Source organism: Stenella coeruleoalba (assembly GCF_951394435.1).
Source record: "Stenella coeruleoalba genome assembly, chromosome: 8".
Taxonomy (NCBI): Eukaryota; Metazoa; Chordata; class Mammalia; order Artiodactyla; family Delphinidae; genus Stenella; species Stenella coeruleoalba.
The window spans coordinates 37044369-37062700 of NC_137154.1; the positions used below are offsets into that span (position 1 = coordinate 37044369).

Below are 18332 nucleotides of genomic sequence, written 5' to 3' on the forward strand. Positions count from 1 at the left end.
TTGCTGGTAGTGGTGGTGATGGGGAAGGCCTACCACATTGAGGTGACGATTGTGTCAAGACCTTACAAAGGTGGGGGGGGTAAGCCATGTGGTTATATGAAGAAAGAGTTCTCCAGATAGAGCGAATACTAAGTGCAAAGGCCTTGGGGCCAGCATAGCTGTGGTTGATTGAGCAAGCAAGAAAGTAGTAAAAAATGAGGTCAGAGAGGAAAACTGGGGGCCAGACAGTTCTGGCAAAAACCTATCAGCTGGAATCAGGGGAACCAAATTCAACCAGAGCAGGAATGTTTTTATCTGTTTTGTTCACTGATTTATCTCCAGCACCTATAACAGTGCTTAACACCTGGTAGAATGAATGAAGTCTTGGCTCTCTCAGCAGCTATTTGACTTTTAACAACTGACTCCAATTTTTTTTTTTTTTATGGCCACATTACACGGCTTGCAGGATCTTAGTTCCCCGACCAGGGATTGAACCCGGGCCACAGCAGTGAAAGCACTGAGTCCTAACCACTGGACCACCAGGGATCTCCATGACTCCAGTTTTTTGAACCTCAATTCTTATCTCTAAAACTGGAATAATAATCCCTCCCCACCTCACAGGGTCACAGTGAGGAATAACAATAAGGAAGTATTTTGCAAACTGTAGAGCATCTTATATAGGTAAAATCTATTGCTATTATTGAAAAAGTTAATACCAATAATTATTAACAACAACAATGATCTCTCTACCTTGGCCCATTTAATTTCAACCCCTGAATCATTCTCTCCCTCCATCTGGCAGGGAATTCGGGCAGGGCAATCTTCCCTGCAGAACAAGGTAATGAACTTTAAGCACTTGAAGGCTTTTGTAAATGAGTGGCAGTAATTAAGGTATGATCATTACTGCTACCAACGTTTCCCTGAAACTCTGAGGGGAAAAAAACAAACAACAAATGAGACATAGTTTCCATGTGAAGATTCTACACCCTTTTGTAATATATGGTCTGCTTGCAAACCTTTTTTATTCTATCAAAATGCAAGAACACCCGACAGCTTCCCCACCTGTCTTGTTCCTCACTTAAACCTACATCAGATTGCTGAAAGCAGGAAGGGAAAGGGGGAGTGTGAGGGAACACTCAATATGCGAAAGACTTTTTTTTAGAGGCCAACTAACCCAATCATCTCAAACTGCTTGAATCCCACTAGGGACAGAAAATCTACTACCTAATTCACTCCAGCTGCTGGAGAGAGCTTCGGTTTTCTCATCTGTAAATGGGGATGATATCTCCTTCTTAAGGATGCTTCAATTCTGGAATTAAATAATGCATATAAAAGCACTTGGCATATGCTAAGAACTCACTAAACATTGGCTGAATCTGAATATTTTTCATGTATTCAACAAAAATTAAGTAAACAGCTATAATATGCCAGTCGGGACCATAAGCAAAAAGAACAAAAATCTAGTTTTCTTGGAGCTAACATATATCTCCTGTAACTTTCCCCACTGGCCCCTTCTGTTTTCTGAAACTACATCTGGCTTCTAGTACGACCTCCTCCACAGAACAGAGTCCTTTGGGATTTTGCAGATAGCTATCACGTACCTCCCTTTCCTGCCACCGCCCCCCACCCCCCCGCCTTTCTCCAGCCTAAACAAACAGCCTCAAATCTTTCAAAGAGTAAGCAAGGATGTGGAAACGAGAGCTAAAACAGGGCTGGGAGGAGCGAAGGCGGGTTCCCAGACGCCCCGGCCGAAAAAGAAATGATTAGAACCTCATAGACTCCAGGCCAATGTCAAAACGGGCTGGTCCAACTCAGGTGTGTCACCTGACACCTCTCCCAGGAACGCCACCCTCCCCTCCCAGGGCCCGCATGGGTCCCTACCGGGCACGGGGCGCCCCGGACCGCAGGTGGATGGAGGGCCGGTATGGCACTCATCCCTGTCCTTGCCTTTTCTTCCCGTTCGCCTCGGAGAGAATTCCCTGCATCATTCTCGGTGTTTCCAGGCTTCCTCCTCCCTGGACCCGGCCCCTCTGCCCCCGGAAGCCCCTCTGGGAGCTACCTAACACCCATGCCCTCCCTCTCTCCACAGCCGCGGCCGCCCTCCGAGCCCCCGGGACAGCCTGCGCCCAACCGCACTCACCTGCGAGCCCAGTCCCGGCCCCTCCATCTCCGCAGTGGCGGCGGCGACTCGGCAAAGCGGCGGCAGCTGCCCGCTGGCCAGCCTGTCTGGAGCCGCCTCCACTCTCACTTCCTGCTCGTGGCCCCGCCTCCACCGCGGCTGCCGCTCGAGCCCTGAGCCGTCAATCGGCATCGAGAGAGCCAATCCCTGCCTTCTCCTCGGCTGGGGGCGGGACTTTCGCGCCCCCAGAGAAGCTAGCTGGGAGTAGCCAGTCGGAAGCTCAGTCCCCGGGCCACCCGCGCCGGGCGGTAACAGTCGCTGGCCGAGACTGTGCACTGCTCGCCCAGGTAGGTGTCCACCGGTCCGCATGCTTCATCCTGCCCCTCGTACAGGTCCAGGATCGGGCTGTTATTCCAACATCAACCACCATCTACCGAGTGCACATCCGGACTTGGCTGCGTAATAGCTAGATGACCTTGTGAAAGTCTCTTACTTTACCTCCATTTTCCTCATCTGTGAAATGGAGAAAATAAGGGTACCTACTTCACAGAATTGTCAGAAGGATTAAATGAGAAAAAGCATGTAAAGCCCCTTAGCCAATGTTTGACGTAAGAAGGAATCAATAAATGTTAACTATTAAAACATTTGCCACTGTCTGTTCCTGTGATCTTGGGCAAGTCCCTTTCACCATCTGGGGTTCTGTTTCCTCACACAAAACAGAAAATATATGAGTTCCACCGCTCAGACTAGAGGAGTATTGGGCAAGAGCCCCCCATCTACACTCTCCACGCCGTTTTTTGGGCTGCCCTGAAAAAGGTGGCATCGAAGCTCTGTTCAGCTTGAAGGACAGCTATGAAGCTAGGAGAAAGCTTGGTTCCTGCCCTTGGGGAGTCCAGTGGGCCAATGGGGCTCTCCTACCTCAGCCCCCAGAAAATACTGGAGCTTTTTCTAGCCCACCATTTAATACAGTCTTTGCAATTATTCCTTAATGTATCTGTTGCCAAAGCAAACCTTTGGAAGTTAAATTGGAAAAGAATTGAAAACATTATGACTCCCTTATTCGATTAAAATAGTTCTAAATCATAAAATAAATGTCTAGAAATTGAACAAAGTGCTTGTTTTTCCTATGATAAATACTTCAGTACAATATAATTGTAAATTTGTATTGTTATTGTTATAGTACCCCTGCCTATTGGGCACACCCAGCCCTGAGTTGCCCCAAAAGCCCTACACCTTCAAGGGTGGGACCTTATTGTATCCACCTGTGAACTTCCAGTGCCTGGCACAGCACTGGGACATAAAAAAAATGCTACAATTTTACTGAGTGGATGCACAGATGGATAGGTGTGTCATCAACTTCTATGATGGAAGGAAGGACAAACTGAGTGACAAATAGAAGTGCAAGCAACTTCCCTCAAGAGCCAGTAGAGCAAGCAATGAATTTGGACAGACAGGATGAGACATTGGGCAAGGCTTCACAGAGGAGCACCTTTAGGTATGGTCATTTTGCTTAGCTAACAAGAGCTCTGTTTATTGATCACTTACTACGTATAGGCACCTGTGACAATGTTTTTGAATATATTATGTCTAATCCGTGAGATGGGTGTCATTTTCCCCATCTCCCAGAAGGAAAAACTGTGGTTCAGATGGATTTCATAAACCCCAAGTCACTCAGCTGGTAAGTGGTTGAGAAAGGATTCAAACCCAGGCCTCTTACTGCAAAGTGCTTTGGCTGAAGTGGTTTGGTTGTTTCACTTTTAAGGACTGAATTAGAAGACGTTTTTGCTGGGGCTTCCCTGGTGGTGCAGTGGTTGAGAGTCCGCCTGCCGATGTAGGGGACGCGGGTTCATGCCCCGGTCTGGGAGGATCCCACATGCCACGGAGCGGCTGGGCCCGTGAGCCATGGCCACCGAGCCTGCGCATCCGGAGCCTGTGCTCCCCAATGGGAGAGGCCACAACAGTGAGAGGCCCGCGTACTGCAAAAAAAAAAAAAAAAAAGAAGATGTTTTTGCTGGAGGGAGGCTTGAAATCTGCTATTTCAATGTTTCCTCACTGATGTCCTAACATATAAGAAGATTCTGGAACAAATAAATCCTAATGCTCTCCTTTTTAGCAAGGCTCCTGCTTCCCTCTGCTTGTTTGTTTTATGCTTCCAGTGAGCCACTTCAGATTGGGATGAGTATGTCCATAATTTATGGCTATAGGAAAGCAAACCCAGTGAGGCCTCAAAGTGCCATCATTACCTCTCATCTTTGAAAATGCCTCTGGCTTGGCATGTAGACATAACACTGGAGAACAGCCAGATGGGTGAGGGCACGTTCCTGGAGCAGACTGCCTGGGCCTGAATCCCAGTACAAGCACTGAGTTGTCATATGCTCTTGGGCAAGTTGCTCAACCTCTTTGTGTTTCAGTTTCCTCATCTGTAAAAATGGGAAAATAGGGACCTCCGTGGTAGCACAGTGGTTAAAGAACCCTCCTGCCAATGCAGGGGACAGGGGTTCGATCCCTGCTCTGGGCAGATCCCACATGCCGTGGAGCAACTAAGGCCGTGCGCCACAACTACTGAGCCTGCGCTCTAGGGTCCGCGAGCCACCACTACTGAGCTCACGTGCCACAACTACTGAAGCCCGTGCTCCTAGAGCCTGTGCTCCACAGCAAGAGAAACCACCACAGTGAGAAGCCCATGCACCGAAACGAAGAGTAGCCCCTGCTCGCCGCAACTAGAGAAAGCCTGCACGCAGCAACGAAGACCCAACGCAGCCAAAAATAAATAATTTTTTTTTTAAATGGGACAATAAATAATGCTTACTTAACAGGGCTGTTGGGAGAACTAAATGAGCTATTGTGTGTAAAGTACTGAGAAGCGTGTGTGATACATGATAGGCAGTATACGTGCGTTAGCTGTTATCATCATCGTCATCCTCCTCATCAGCAGTGGGTGTTGGAGAGAGTACCAAATGGACCATCTGGATGGTGTCATGTAAAGGGCTTAGGAGAGAGATTCAGCAGACCTGGCTTCTAGTCCAAACTTTACTGTGTGTATTAGTTGGCTTAGGGTTGCCATAACAAAATACCACAGGCTGGCTGGCTTAAACAACAGAAATTTATTTTCTCACAATTCTAAAGGCCAGCGTCCAAGATCAAGGTGTCAGCAGGGTTGTTTCTTCTAATGCCTCTCTCCTTGGCTTGCAGACGGCTGTCTTCTCCCTGTGTCTTCACATCATCTTCCCTCTGTGCATGTTATCTGTGACCTAATCTCCTCTTCTTATAACGACACTAGTCATGTGGATTAGGGCCCCCAAATCACCTCATTTTAACTTTCTTCTTTAAAGACCCTACTTCCAAATTCAGTCACGTTCTGAGGTATTAGGTGTTAAGATTTCAATATATGAATTGGGGGTGAAGGGGCAAAATTCGGCCCTTAACACTGTGTGACCCTGGGCAAATCCCTTTCCCCCTCTGTGACAGTTTCCTCATTTGTAAAATGGGCCTGAGAGCAGCAGTGGGAACACTAACCCTAACCTTGATGGTCCCTCTCAGTTTTGATCATGTGATGTCCCCAGCTGAGACTAATCTCTACCTCTCCAATCCCCACAGCACATTTTCTTAATCTCTTTTAGATGGCACTATTTCCCTCATTCTGCAAGTATATATTGAGTTCCTACCACAGACCAAGCACCATTCAGCGCTGGGGATTCAATATGGAACAGGACAAAAACCCTATCCCCTGGCTTCCTGCGGCTTCCTGTCTAGCAGCAAGAGGCAGACTTTAATCAAACAGGCTCACCAGGGCTTCCCTGGTGGCGCAGTGGTTGAGAGTCCGCCTGCTGATGCAGGGCACGCGGGTTCGTGCCCTGGTCCGGGAAGATCCCACATGCCACGGAGCGGCTGGGCCCGTGAGCCATGGCCACTGAGCCTGCGCGTCCGGAGCCTGTGCTCTGCAACGGGAGAGGCCACAACAGTGAGAGGCCCGCGTACCGCAAAAAAACAAAACAGGCTCACAAACACTGACCTCTTAGAGTCAGCCTTGCAGTTCTTGGTAGATCCTCTTTCCTCTACTTGGCCATGGGCTTCTGGTGCGCATCCATCTTTACGTCCCTCACCCTGCTTTGCACAAGGTCTGGCACGTGGTAAAGCCTAAAAAAAGAAATGCTGTCCAAACAAACAAACCAGTGAATGAATACAGCTCAAGTGATGGTTTACAAAAGGAAATCAAAGGCGGTTCGACTCCATAAATCACTCTAAGCAGTGCTGACTGCACAATGCTTAACGATTCTTAGCTTTGAAAACAATTTCTACATTAAGGTTTGCTAATCCTCACTGTCACACTATGGGCAGCAACTGACTTCAATCTGACTCAACTTTTGATTCTGGCCTCATTTCTTCCATGGCCCTGGAAAGGACAGGGGCAATTTTTTTGAAACGGGGGCTCATTGTAATCACTTCAATGTTGGCGCTAAAGTGACCCTTTGGAATGTCGACAACAACAACAACAAAACAACCAGAAAAGCCCACACATTTGTTAGCATAGAGATTCCCACAGATACCAGTTAGGAAACCCCAATGCTCTCTGGTACCAAACCAGCAGGGCTGGGGTGGGGATGAGTGCTTGCTAGGAACATTTCAGGCAACAAATGTTTATTGAGCTCCTAATGTGTGCCAGACACAGGCTAAAACATACGAGTACAGTGGTGAACAGTACAGTCTCGGCTCTTCTGGAGTTCAAGTTTTTTGGAGAGGGCAAATACTGATAGAGATAAAGAAATAAATTTTTTTTTTTTTTTTTTGCGGTACGCGGGCCTCTCACTGTTGTGGCCTCTCCCGTTGCAGAGCACCATCTCCGGAGGCGCAGGCTCAGTGGCCATGGCTCACGGGCCTAGCCACTCCGTGGCATGTGGGATCTTCCCGGACCGGGGCACGAACCCGTGTTCCCTGCATCGGCAGGCAGACTCTCAACCACTGCACCACCAGGGAAGCCCCAATAAATAGATTTTTTTGAAAAGAAGAAGTAACAATGATAAGTTCTAACAAGGAAAACTGCCAAGGATATAACCCAGGGACCCGCTTTAGCCTGGGAGGATAGGGTAGGGTAGAGGTTCCTTTTCATAATTCATAAAACTAGCTCAAAAGGACTTTTCCAACTTCCTCTATTTATAAATGGGGAACATGGGGCTCAGGGAGGGAAGTGACTTGTCCAAGATCACTCTGCAAGTTAGTGATGAAAGTAGGATTAGGGCAACTCTCCTGACCCGCTCATGGCTATCTCACCAGCCCTCAAGCAGCCTCAGCTTTCTAAATACAACCAATCTCACAGATTTTCAGGGCTGCGGGTTGAGGGACAGGGCAGGGATTGCTTAGAAGTCTTGCTCAGTCTCTTGTCTTCTATCTATGAAAATGCTTCACAGTTAAAAAGTGAAAGTGACTCTCGCTTCATTTTATATACCCATCATCAAGATCTGGTGATGAGATACTCTGAGAACCTCAGTTAATACGGTCTGGGTTAGGAGGATATGGTGGACACCTTATATTTTACTTGCCAGATTAACTGGATTCATATGGGGGTGTGTGTATGTCTGTGTGTGTGAGAGAGAGAGAGGAAGAGAAAGAAGGTGAAGCAGGAAGTATTTTTTGCTGTTTGCTATTTTGAGTCTTAGTCACCTGATGGCAGTCACATATTTAAATAGCTACTCCTATGGAAAATTTTCTGGTTGTGTCCAAATTGTGACAGCAACACTCAGAACTGGGGAATACATCTACCTTGACTCTCTTGTGGCAAGAACCCCCCTCTCTACCTTCTATATCCATCTATCATAGCTCTATTGGTTTACATACCCATCTCCCCTAGTCTCTGCTCCTAGAAGACATTTAAATATCACTTCCTGGGGAAGACCTTCCTGGACTCCTAGACCAGGTTAGGATCCCTGGTAGGTGCCCCCATATCACCTGTAATTCTTCTAACGGCATTCATGGAACATTATTGAATTCACACTGTGAACGTCTATCTTCTCTGTGTACCATAAACAGCTCTGTGAGTATAGAACTTGGCCCTGTCTCAGCCATAGATGCATTCCCAGTGCATAGCACAGTCCCTGGTCCCTGGGAGCCACTCACTATTCGGTTGTTGAAATGAACAAACAACCCTATATTATTCATTTTTATTTATATCCCTGGCACCTAGCATATTTCCCATCCCAGGCTAAGTGCTCAAAAAATGTTGACTTGAGTTAAAGAATCCCATCTATGGCTCTACACAGTTTGCAAAACACACTTTCTTCTTTTAGATTGAGACTCATAACATCCCTGTGGAGTAAGCAGAGCAGCGATTAACATCCTACTTTATAGACTATGGCTCTGGGAGCTTTAGCAATTGCCCCCGGGCATCAGGCTAGAGTCTGTGGAAGAGACCTTACCATTTTGAGCCTCCATGCTCTCATCTGCAAAATGGGACTAGTAATAAAACCTACTCCGTAGAGTAGTTGTAGGGATTAAATGAACAAATGTACGTAATGTGCATACAGTAAGTGCTGTATACATGTTGGATGTTACTAGGTACAAAGGCAAATGAGAAAACCTGAGATCTTAGGGAAAACTCAGCCAACAATGATCATGACCCAACTCTGGAATATTCCTGACTTTATAGAAAATATGATCAAGGTTCCACTGGCCAGTATTCACCCCTTGTTTAAACAAGGACATTGGGTTGTGACATCTGATAGAATTGTACTTCTCTTTCCTCCACCACCCTGTCCCGCACACTAAACTATTTATGTGAGTGAGAAAAGTTACATCTCCCTCAGCTCTGCCTTCACTAGAAGACAACACACTGGTTAAATCTGCTGTTAGCTGCTGCCTGTTGGCTCCGATTATAGCGAGAGTGTGGTGTCCATGGTAACCAGCCAAGCTGGCTTGCTGTGGTGCAAGTTGTTGGAGAATATAGAAGAAGGGACCATCGGAGGCTGAACTGGCTGTCATCTCAGTTTCTAAATGAAAGAATTCCACACTGTGCTTTGGATAGTTGGTGAATCCAGACAAAATCTGGATTTCCTAAGCAGAAGGCACTGAGTTCATTCCAAGGCCACTGAGTTTCTGATGAATCTGACAAGTAGAGATATGAATTGTTGGCAAGGGCAGTAGTGGGTGAGATGGTAGGAGGACAGAATGCCAAATAAAATGATAGAGTGAAATCCTGCCACTCCCTTGAACCTTCTGTGGCTCCTTATTCCCTGCTGCCAAGTCTTTTGTGGGACTGGACTTAAACGCTGAGTTACTCTCAAGAACCAAGGTAGCCACGGTCACTATTTTCTCTCTCTTGTCTCTGTGCCTCTGGACATCTGTCCTGTTCTCTCTGTAGAACGGGGCCTTCTGCTTTCTCATGGTTCCTGCTTCCCCACAACTTCTGCTTGTGTATGACATTGACTCCAGCCCTGACTCTACAAGATTTTACAGGTCCAGCACCGGCTACCTGCTTGTCACTGTCTCTGTGCCTCTTCGTTCAGAATTTTGAAAAAGGGAATCCATTTGGTTGTTATTATTCAATGGCTCAGACGGCCTTCGGTCGCTTATCTACCCTGACCAGTCAGCTGCGATGGAGTAGCTTGTTTTTACCATGATCACCAAGGGATTTTAGCAAGGACTACAAGTGGGGACAATTCACAGAGAAGGGGACATACACCACCTGAAATTCCATGAATTAGAGATCCCTTTGTCCTTACAAGTAAACGCATTCAGTAGGATGTATTCGTTTCCTAGGGCTGCCATAACAAAACACCAGAGTGGGTGGCTTAATTCTGGAGGCTAGTCCTAAATCAGGACTGGTCCTAATTTAGGACTTTTAGGAAGTCCTAAATCAAGGGGTAGGCAGGGCCATGCTGTCTCTGAAAGCTCTAAGAGAGGATTCTTCCTTGCGTCCTCCTAGCTTCTAGTGGTTGCTGGCAATCCTCATTCCTTGGTTTATGGGCACATCACTCCAGTCTCTGCCTCCTTTGTGGCATTCTCCCTGTGTGTCTCTCTGTGTGTCCAAACGTTCCTCTTCCTATAAAGACAGTCATTGGATTAGGGCCCACCCTGATCCTGTATGAGCTCATCTTAGCTTGACTGTGTCTGCAAAGACCCCATTTCCAAATAAGGTCACGCTCACAGGTGCCAGGAGTTAGGACTTCAACATATCTTTTGGGGGGACACAATTCAACCCACAATAGAGGGTAAGGAAAATAAAGAGAATTAGTCTAATCTCAGTGCACCTGTCTGAGAGGTCCTGAGAAAACAGCAGTTTTGATTTGGGAGTAAGCAGACATGAGCTAGAGGTAATTTTGAGACCAGGCGCACTTCCTGGAGGGAGAGGCCAGTTAGGTGGGACAATGAGGGACTTTGGACAACCTGGAGATAGTGAAGGGAACTGGATTCCTGGGTGGTTGGGAAACAAAAGCATCAGGAAATGGGAGAAGATAGACTTTATTTATTTTAAAATGTGGTCCAGGACCCACTAAGAATGGCCACAGAAATCTGGAGCCAACTGCACATAACACCTAGGAGAGTATCTCTTAAATGATAGGCACTCAGGGCATTTTAGTGAGAGAGCAAGAAAGAGAGGAAAGAGAAGGCGGTGGGTTGGGTTCGGGGGGGCAAAGGGGAAAGAGGAGAAAGACTGGATGTGTTGTGCAAAGTCTCCCACCACCCCCCGGGGCTGGAGGGACTGCCATTGTCCACACGCCACAGCTTTCCAGCTTGGTGCTTCCCTTACTGTATGAAGCTGCCTGCTGACTTGCCCACCTCTGCCTCCCGTCTGTGACTCTGTGAGCCAAGGGGCTGTATCCTTTCTGTTCACCACTGCATGCCCGAAGCCCACAATGCGTGGGCTCACAATTACACTCGATGGTTATACACAGGTGAGGGAGTAAAGATTGTCAGGACGAAGTGAGAGAGTGGTATGAACATATATACACTACCAAATGTAAAATAGCTAGCTAGTGGGAAGCAGCCGCATAGCACAGGGAGATCAGCTCGGTGCTTTGTGACCACCTAGAGGGGTGGGATAGGGAGGGTGGGAGGGAGACACAAGAGGGAGGAGATATGGGGATGTATGTATATGTATAGCTGATTCACTTTGTTATAAAGCAGAAGCTAACACACCACTGTAAAGCAATTATACTCCAATAAAGATGTTAAGAAAAACAAAACAAACAAATAAAAAGAGATTGTCAGGAGCCCCAACCTAAGTCCTGGGCTGACAAGGTTGTGGGGAGCAGAGGAGAAAAGGCTATAAATTGGAGGTTGACCCAGGGCCTAATGGTTCCTAATTTCAGTTAGTCACATGACTCATGTTCATGGTCCACATGCACCCCGCCTTCCGCAGGACCGGTTCAGGAGCAGCGAAGCCACGGTCGCCTTGGCTAAGGGCAGCAGTGGTGAAGCCCAGGGCACACGTTCTGACACAGCTGTCCCAGGCCATGGAGGCTGCACACAACCCAACCAGGAAGAGCTCACAGGGCCCGGATAACCCCAGGGTGGGGTGGATCAGAAAGGAGAATCAAGACCTATGACCTGAATCCAGAGCACCAGAGACCAGGCCTCCAACTGTGATCAGACCCACCACGGAAGGCCTGAGGCAAGAGCCCTATCTCTCCTTGGCCCAGCTTCCTCCTCCGTCAATGTTGACACTGGGTGGCCTGAAGGGGACGTGTGGGACAGTGCAAGGAGATGGGCAAAGAGTCAGAAGGGACAGTTTTCAAGTCTTTACACAGCCAGTTACTAGCTGAATGGCTTCTCGTGAGACATCAAAGCTCTGTAGGTCTTAGTTTCCTCACCTGCAAACAGAACTTTGGCCAGAGCACACCTGAGTAGCGCTTAGGAATCGGGGCCATGGAAATATCATCCGTGTAGTTCCTCATATGCCACAGACAAGAAGGAAGGGAGTCCTGAGTTCCAAGGCCAAGTTAGTTTGGTCTCAGCCCCAAACATGAACACTTACAGGTGATTCTCCTCATGGTGAAGGACAAACTGGGTTCCTGCCTCAGGAAGAAGAGACAGTTCCACATCATTACCTTAGCTCAGAGCCTGGGGTGAGGGACCCACAGGCAGGCAGAGGGAGACAAAAAGAAGAGCCAAAATGGTGCCTCCGAGACGCCTCCTGCTCTGCGGTATTGTTAGCGCCTCAGCTCATGCCCCATCTGGGTCCTTTTCCTCAGGCAATTCACTTAGAGTCTGAGGCAGAATATTAAAATCAGTAAAAATATTTTCCAGCAAGAATCATCTTAATTGGATAAATATGGAGTACTTTTTAAAGGATAAACATGAAACTAAAAACGCTGGAAAAGTTGAAGGCAGAGTTAAATGCTTAAAGATGCATAAAAGTTTGCAAAACATCCCTGTGGTGTATCTGATTATCAAAACATGCTTTTGTGGTGTTTTTTTTTTTAATATATATAACCAATGTGTCATTTTGACATGTAAAAAAAATCAATTTACCATCTGGAGTTGACCTGGAATCTTGGGTCAGCCTTGTGAGAATTCTAACTTCAGGAAATGGGGTGGGCAGAAAGCAAGGAGTAATTTCATAATCATAGAATCTGCAAAAACCCTCCACCGATCTGCTCCCTCAGCCAGGATTCTCTCGCTCTCCCCATTCACTTAAAAGCTGTTGGCACTGTCTTTTTAAATGTCCACACTTTTTTCTATCATTTTAATTATATTGAGCAGAACTCTACCTCGTTATAACTTTTACAGTTGGCCCTGTTTCTGGCTCACGGAGCCATAAAAATTCCAATGAATTCTCTCTTCTATCTCATAGCCCATTAGATATTTGAATGAATAATGACACCCCTAAGTGTGCTGTCCTCCTGGTTAAACCTCCCCAGTTCTTTCAACCATTCCTCCATTCGCATGAAGACGAAGTGGGGGAAATGCTGCTATTTTGGGAGCCAGACAGAGGTAGCTTTATACCCTGACTCTTGCCAAGTAGCTGTGTACCCTTGGCCAAGCCACACAATTTTTCTGGGACTCTACTACTATTTCGTGAGGTTGTAAATAAGCCTCGTTGAGAGAATGTGTGTAAGACACTGGTGCGGCGCCTGCCTCATGGTTGGTGCTTTTGTATGATGGTCGGGCCAGTATTGACGTGGGACCAGGGAAAAGTTGCTTGCAACCACTCCTCCTTCAGGATAATTCTACATAAAAAAGGAATGGGGGGCTTCCCTGGTGGCGCAGTGGTTGAGGGTCCGCCTGCCGATGCGGGGGGGCGCGGGTTCGTGCCCCGGTCCGGGAGGATCCCACGAGCCGCTGGGCCTGCGCGTGCGGAGCCTGTGCTCCGCGACGGGAGAGGCCACAGCAGTGAGAGGCCCGCGTACCGCAAAAAAAAAAAAAAAAAAAAAAAAAGGAATGGGGTTGAGATACGTGGAAGTGGAGAGAAAACTTGGGTGGGTGTGGCCTGGCCAAGGGAACTGGGCAGAGAGGGGCTCTGAGTCAAAAAGGGGAGAAGGGACCAGTCACAGGAGGCTAAAGAAGATTCTGTGAAATGAAGATGAAAATGCCTGCTTCTTAGTGGCTGGATAATGAGGAACAAATGATATAGTGTATGCAAAGTGCTTTGTAGAATAAATGCTCCTCTGTGCCCCAGAGCACTTGGTGCTTCACCATATGTATGATAACAATGTCAGCGTGTCTATTTCCCCCTGAAGACTCTTAGTTCATTGTGGTGGGGAATTTTTTTTCTGCCCAACTTCCTCCTGCCATTGAGGAAGTGCCTCTCCTTCATCCCAAGTGGTGCAGGTGGGACTGTCAATTTCAGTATCCTGTGAACCATAGGGCTGAGTCCCTGAGCCATGCTTGACCAATCAATGTGCTCCAGCTCTTTGTCCAGAGGGACTGGTCCAAAGTGCAGGTTGGGGGCGGGGGAAGGGGGAATGGCATGTGACCCAACCAAGGCCAGTCAGAGTCCTTCCATGTAACTTGATCTATGGATGCTGGAAAAGACATGTTTCTTTCTTTTGAATGATAAGCTCTAAGAATATTAGCATGGCATTACAATTTATTCATTCAACGAGTATTTATTGAAGGCCTAAATATCAGTCAGGGTTGGAAGGGTCTGATCATGAGAACACATACCTCTCTAGGTATTTTAAACAGAAAGAATTGAATATAGGGAAGTGACTATACAGTGTTAGAATAGCTGAGAGCAAAAAAAAAAAAAAAAGGTGTATCAATTAATCTAGAGCATAGAAACTGCTGGAAGAAGCTGCCATCCCTAAAACTGGAAGAACAGGACAGAAGTGGTGTTACCAAGAGTCCAGACCTCGGAGAAAGAGAGCTTAGGCTGATGCTTTGAGCCATAGAGGTTTCCAAAGGTGACTGGTGTTAAGATCATGGTGGGGGCACTGCATGCTGGTACCTGGACCATTTTGTAGATATAGGCTTTAAGGAAAATGTCCCACCTGCCAGTGCTATAAATACCAAAGGCACCTGTTGCTCTCTACACCTGCTGCAGGGATGCTAATGGAAGTCCAAAGCAGAAGAGCCTCTTCTCTGCTTCTGTCTTATTGACAATCTCCCACCAGTGCCTAATTGACAGAGCCTATCTGAAAGCCTGCTGGCAAGAGAGTCTGGGGAATGTGGTTGCAGGGTCCAAGCCTCTCTAAAATACACAGCAGACTCCCCAGTACATGTCCACTGTAAATAACCATCATCACCAGGGCTGCCACCAAGGCCCAAAGCACAGACAGGACAATGGACCACGGCATGCTGATCATGTGCTGAGATACCCTTCAACCACGGATCTGACTACGTGACAACCTTCCCAAGCAGTTCCTCTGTGCTGGCTGCCACAGATTTCACCAGCTATACCTCCCCAGGGCTTGTCGGAGCCATACTGAGAAAGGAATCTTTTTTTTTTTCAGGACTTTGCAACTACTAAAATAAATTACCCAGTCTCAAAACCAGGATACCCACCCACTTCCTGAATAAAATATTGCACTTGCTTAGGATGGAGGAGTTCGGTGGTGCTGGGTGGTAATGAAAGTGTGTGATGTGATGCATTAGCTCACGTGGGGTTCCTTTAGGGTTTCTGTACATAAAGACAGCAGTGATTTGAGGTTATTCTAGGCCAGAGAAGATCTGGCTTAACTGAAGTGCTGCTAAATCCTGCTCATTCCCGGCTGTTCTGGTCCCAAGGTAACTTGAAACTTGTTTCCCTAGGGTAACTCGGGTAGCGCCTAATAAACCAGATTAACACACTCTAAATGGAACTTTTTCCTTACTCAGCCAAGGGTAAAGTGGCCAGTTTCCTAATCCCACCCAATACCTGTTATAGATTAACTTGATTTAGCACGTGCCTAGGGGAGCCTGGAGATGAGGCCCATGCCGGCTTTAATAAGGTGAGCAGTGTGTGCCCTGGGAAGCAGTGTGGTCACTAGGAAAGGGCTGAGGCCAAGGAGTAAGGTTTCTACTGCACATTAACTCACCGTAGACCACTGAACTCTCAGCCTCAGGATCATGTGAAATGGGGGCGGGGTGGTTGCATTAAATACCTTCAGTCCAAGCAAAGCACCCAGGACTACCAGCCACCCATCAGGGACGTCCACTCTGGGGAAAATCTTCACTGAGGCTCTTTTGACAGTGATTTTTCTGATGGTTCCATGTCTTCTGCATCTTCTTATAGCAGATGTTGCTCCTGAGTGTGGCATCTGTGGAATATTAAAAAACAGAAATGGCACAGTGACTCACAATTTAATATTTGCGTTGTGATTATCTATGACAGCCATCTTTTGAATCCTCTGATATTAACATGCTCAACCTCTCCCAATTCACATTTCATAACCTCCCACACACACAACCATTCATGAATAGGATTTCATTATTAAGAATTTCATTTCTCATAATGGATTTTATTTTCTAATTTAGGCTCCATGGGCAATGCACTGAAATGACATGATTTATTTTTTCCAGTTTGCTGGCTCATCCTGCCTGTGTACTAATTTTATGGCAGGCCGAACTTCTGCTCCTTTACCAGCCTCTTCCCGAAAGAGGAAAAACTGTAGCCCTAACACCTTCAAAACAAACAACAACAAAAAACACCCTCAGACTGTAGAGGCAAACCTTTCCCTTAGAATGAAAGGCTCACACTTGTTCAAAATGCTATTATCCCACCCATGAGCTATTGAAGATGGACTGAAGAAAATGTCAGACAAATAACTGTTCTGGTAGAAAATGGAGCAGACTGATTAATTCTTAATTCGTATCCATGTAGAGTAAACATCCTTGTACAGTAAACATCTAAGCATGGTCTTAACAGACATTAGATTCTGCATTAAACGTATCTACTCATATTGGAGGTCTCTCCTATTGGCAATGAAATTTATATGGAAATACATACTATTTGTTGCATAATACATGTGCATGTTTATTTTCCAGAGCTCAGAAAGATTGCAAAAAGAGGGAAAATTAATACTACTGAGTGTACAATGTTCATAGCAGCATTATTTACAATAGCCAAGATATGGAAGCAACCTAAGTGTCCATGAACAGATGAACAGATAAAGAAAATGTGGGGTACACACACACACACACACAATGGACTATTAGTCAGCTATAAGAAAAAGAATGAAATTTTGCCATTTGCAACATCATGGATGGACTTGGAGGGTATTATGTTTAGTGAAATAAGTCAAAGACAAATACTGTATGATATCACTTATATGTGGAACTAAAAACTAAAACAAACTAGTGAATATAACAAAAAAGAAACAGACTTACAGATATAGAGAGCAAACCAGTGGTCACCAGGGAGTGGGGAGATGGAGTGGAGGAGGGGCAGGAGAAGGGTAGGGAATTAAGAGGTACAAACTCCTATGTATAAAATAAATAAGCTATAAGGATATATTGGACAACACGGGAATATAGCCGATATGTTATAATAATTATAAATGGGGTATAACCTTTAAAAATTGTGACTATCTTGTACACCTGAAACTTCTATAATATTGTACATCAACTATACCTCAATACAAAAAAAACTTACTGAGTATATTTGCTTCCTGTGGCTGCTGTAACAATTTGCCACAAACTTGGTGGCTTAAAATAACAGAAATCTATTCTCTCACAGTGCTGGAGGCCAGACGTCTGAAATCAGCATTAGTGGGCCAAAATCAAGGTGTTGGCAGGGCTGCACCACTTTCAAAGGCCCTAGGGAAGAATCCATTCCTTGTCGCTTCCAACTCCTTGTCAGCGTTCCTTGGCTTGTGGATACATCTCCAAATCTCTCTTTGCCATAAGTTCACCTTCTTCTCTCTGAAATCTCTCTCTGGCCCCCTCTTGTGAATATACACATGATTGCATTTATTTTTTAAATTAATTTTAAAAGTTATTTTAAATTTATTTTTATGATTATTATTATTTTTGGCTGCGTTGGGTCTTCATTGCTGCGTGCGGGCTTTCTCTAGTTGCAGCGAGCAGGGGCTACTCTTTGTTGTGGTGCATGGGCTTCTCACTGCAGTGGCTGCTGTTGTTGCAGAGCACAGGCTCTAGGCTCGCGGGCTCCAGTAGTTGTGGCACGTGGGCTCAGGAGTCATGGCTCGCAGGCTCTAGAATGCAGGCTCAGTAGCTGTGGCACACAGGCTTAGTGGCTCCGCAGCATGTGGGATCTTCCCGGACCAGGACTTGAACCCATGTCCCCTGCATTGGCAGTCGGATTCTATTTTTTTTTTTTTTTTGCATTACGTGGGCCTCTCACTGTTGTGGCCTCTCCCGTTGCGGAGCACAGGCTCCGGACACACAGGCTCCGTGGCCATGGTTCACGGGCCTAGCCGCTCCGCGGCATGTGGGATCCTCCCGGACCGGGGCACAAACCCGTGTCCCCTGCACTGGCAGGCGGACTCTCAACCACTGCGCCACCAGGGAAGCCCAGCAGTCGGATTCTTAACCACTGTGCCACAAGGGAAGTACCCACAGGATTGCGTTGAGGGCCAACTTGGATAATTCAGGATACTCTCCCTACCTCAAGATCCTAAATCACATTCACAAAGTCTACCCAAAACACATGGTTTTTTGTTTGTTTGTTTGTTTTTGCTATATAAGGTAATATTCACAGATTCCAGGGATTAGGACATGGATATCTTTTGGAGGGCCATTTTCAGCCTACCACACTGAGCATTTAGTCTGTACCATTTCCTACTTGTATCTATGTACCGGCACCTCCTCCCACAAGCCCTCTATGAGGCACATGCGGTAGGAAAAAACCGTGGCTGGG

General features: G+C 46.5%; 1 protein-coding gene across 8 annotated transcripts in view; it reads right to left on the minus strand.

Moving 5' to 3' along the window:
- ZDHHC13 (zDHHC palmitoyltransferase 13) overlaps window positions 1-18332 on the minus strand; it is a 189830-nt gene that overhangs the window by 45902 nt on the left and 125596 nt on the right. For 6 of the 8 annotated variants that reach the window (XM_079930300.1, XM_079930296.1, XM_079930299.1 and 3 more), the window contains 5 exons: window positions 15616-15771; window positions 6111-6250; window positions 4342-4518; window positions 3816-4074; window positions 2120-2611 (listed from right to left, as the gene is read on the minus strand). In XM_079930300.1, the coding sequence (XP_079786426.1) occupies window positions 2120-2467 (348 nt within the window). In that variant the 5' untranslated portion in view covers window positions 2468-2611; window positions 3816-4074; window positions 4342-4518; window positions 6111-6250; window positions 15616-15771. The remainder of the gene's footprint in view (window positions 1-2119; window positions 2612-3815; window positions 4075-4341; window positions 4519-6110; window positions 6251-15615; window positions 15772-18332) is intronic. The other 2 variants (XM_079930297.1, XM_079930295.1) reach the window with 2 other exon arrangements.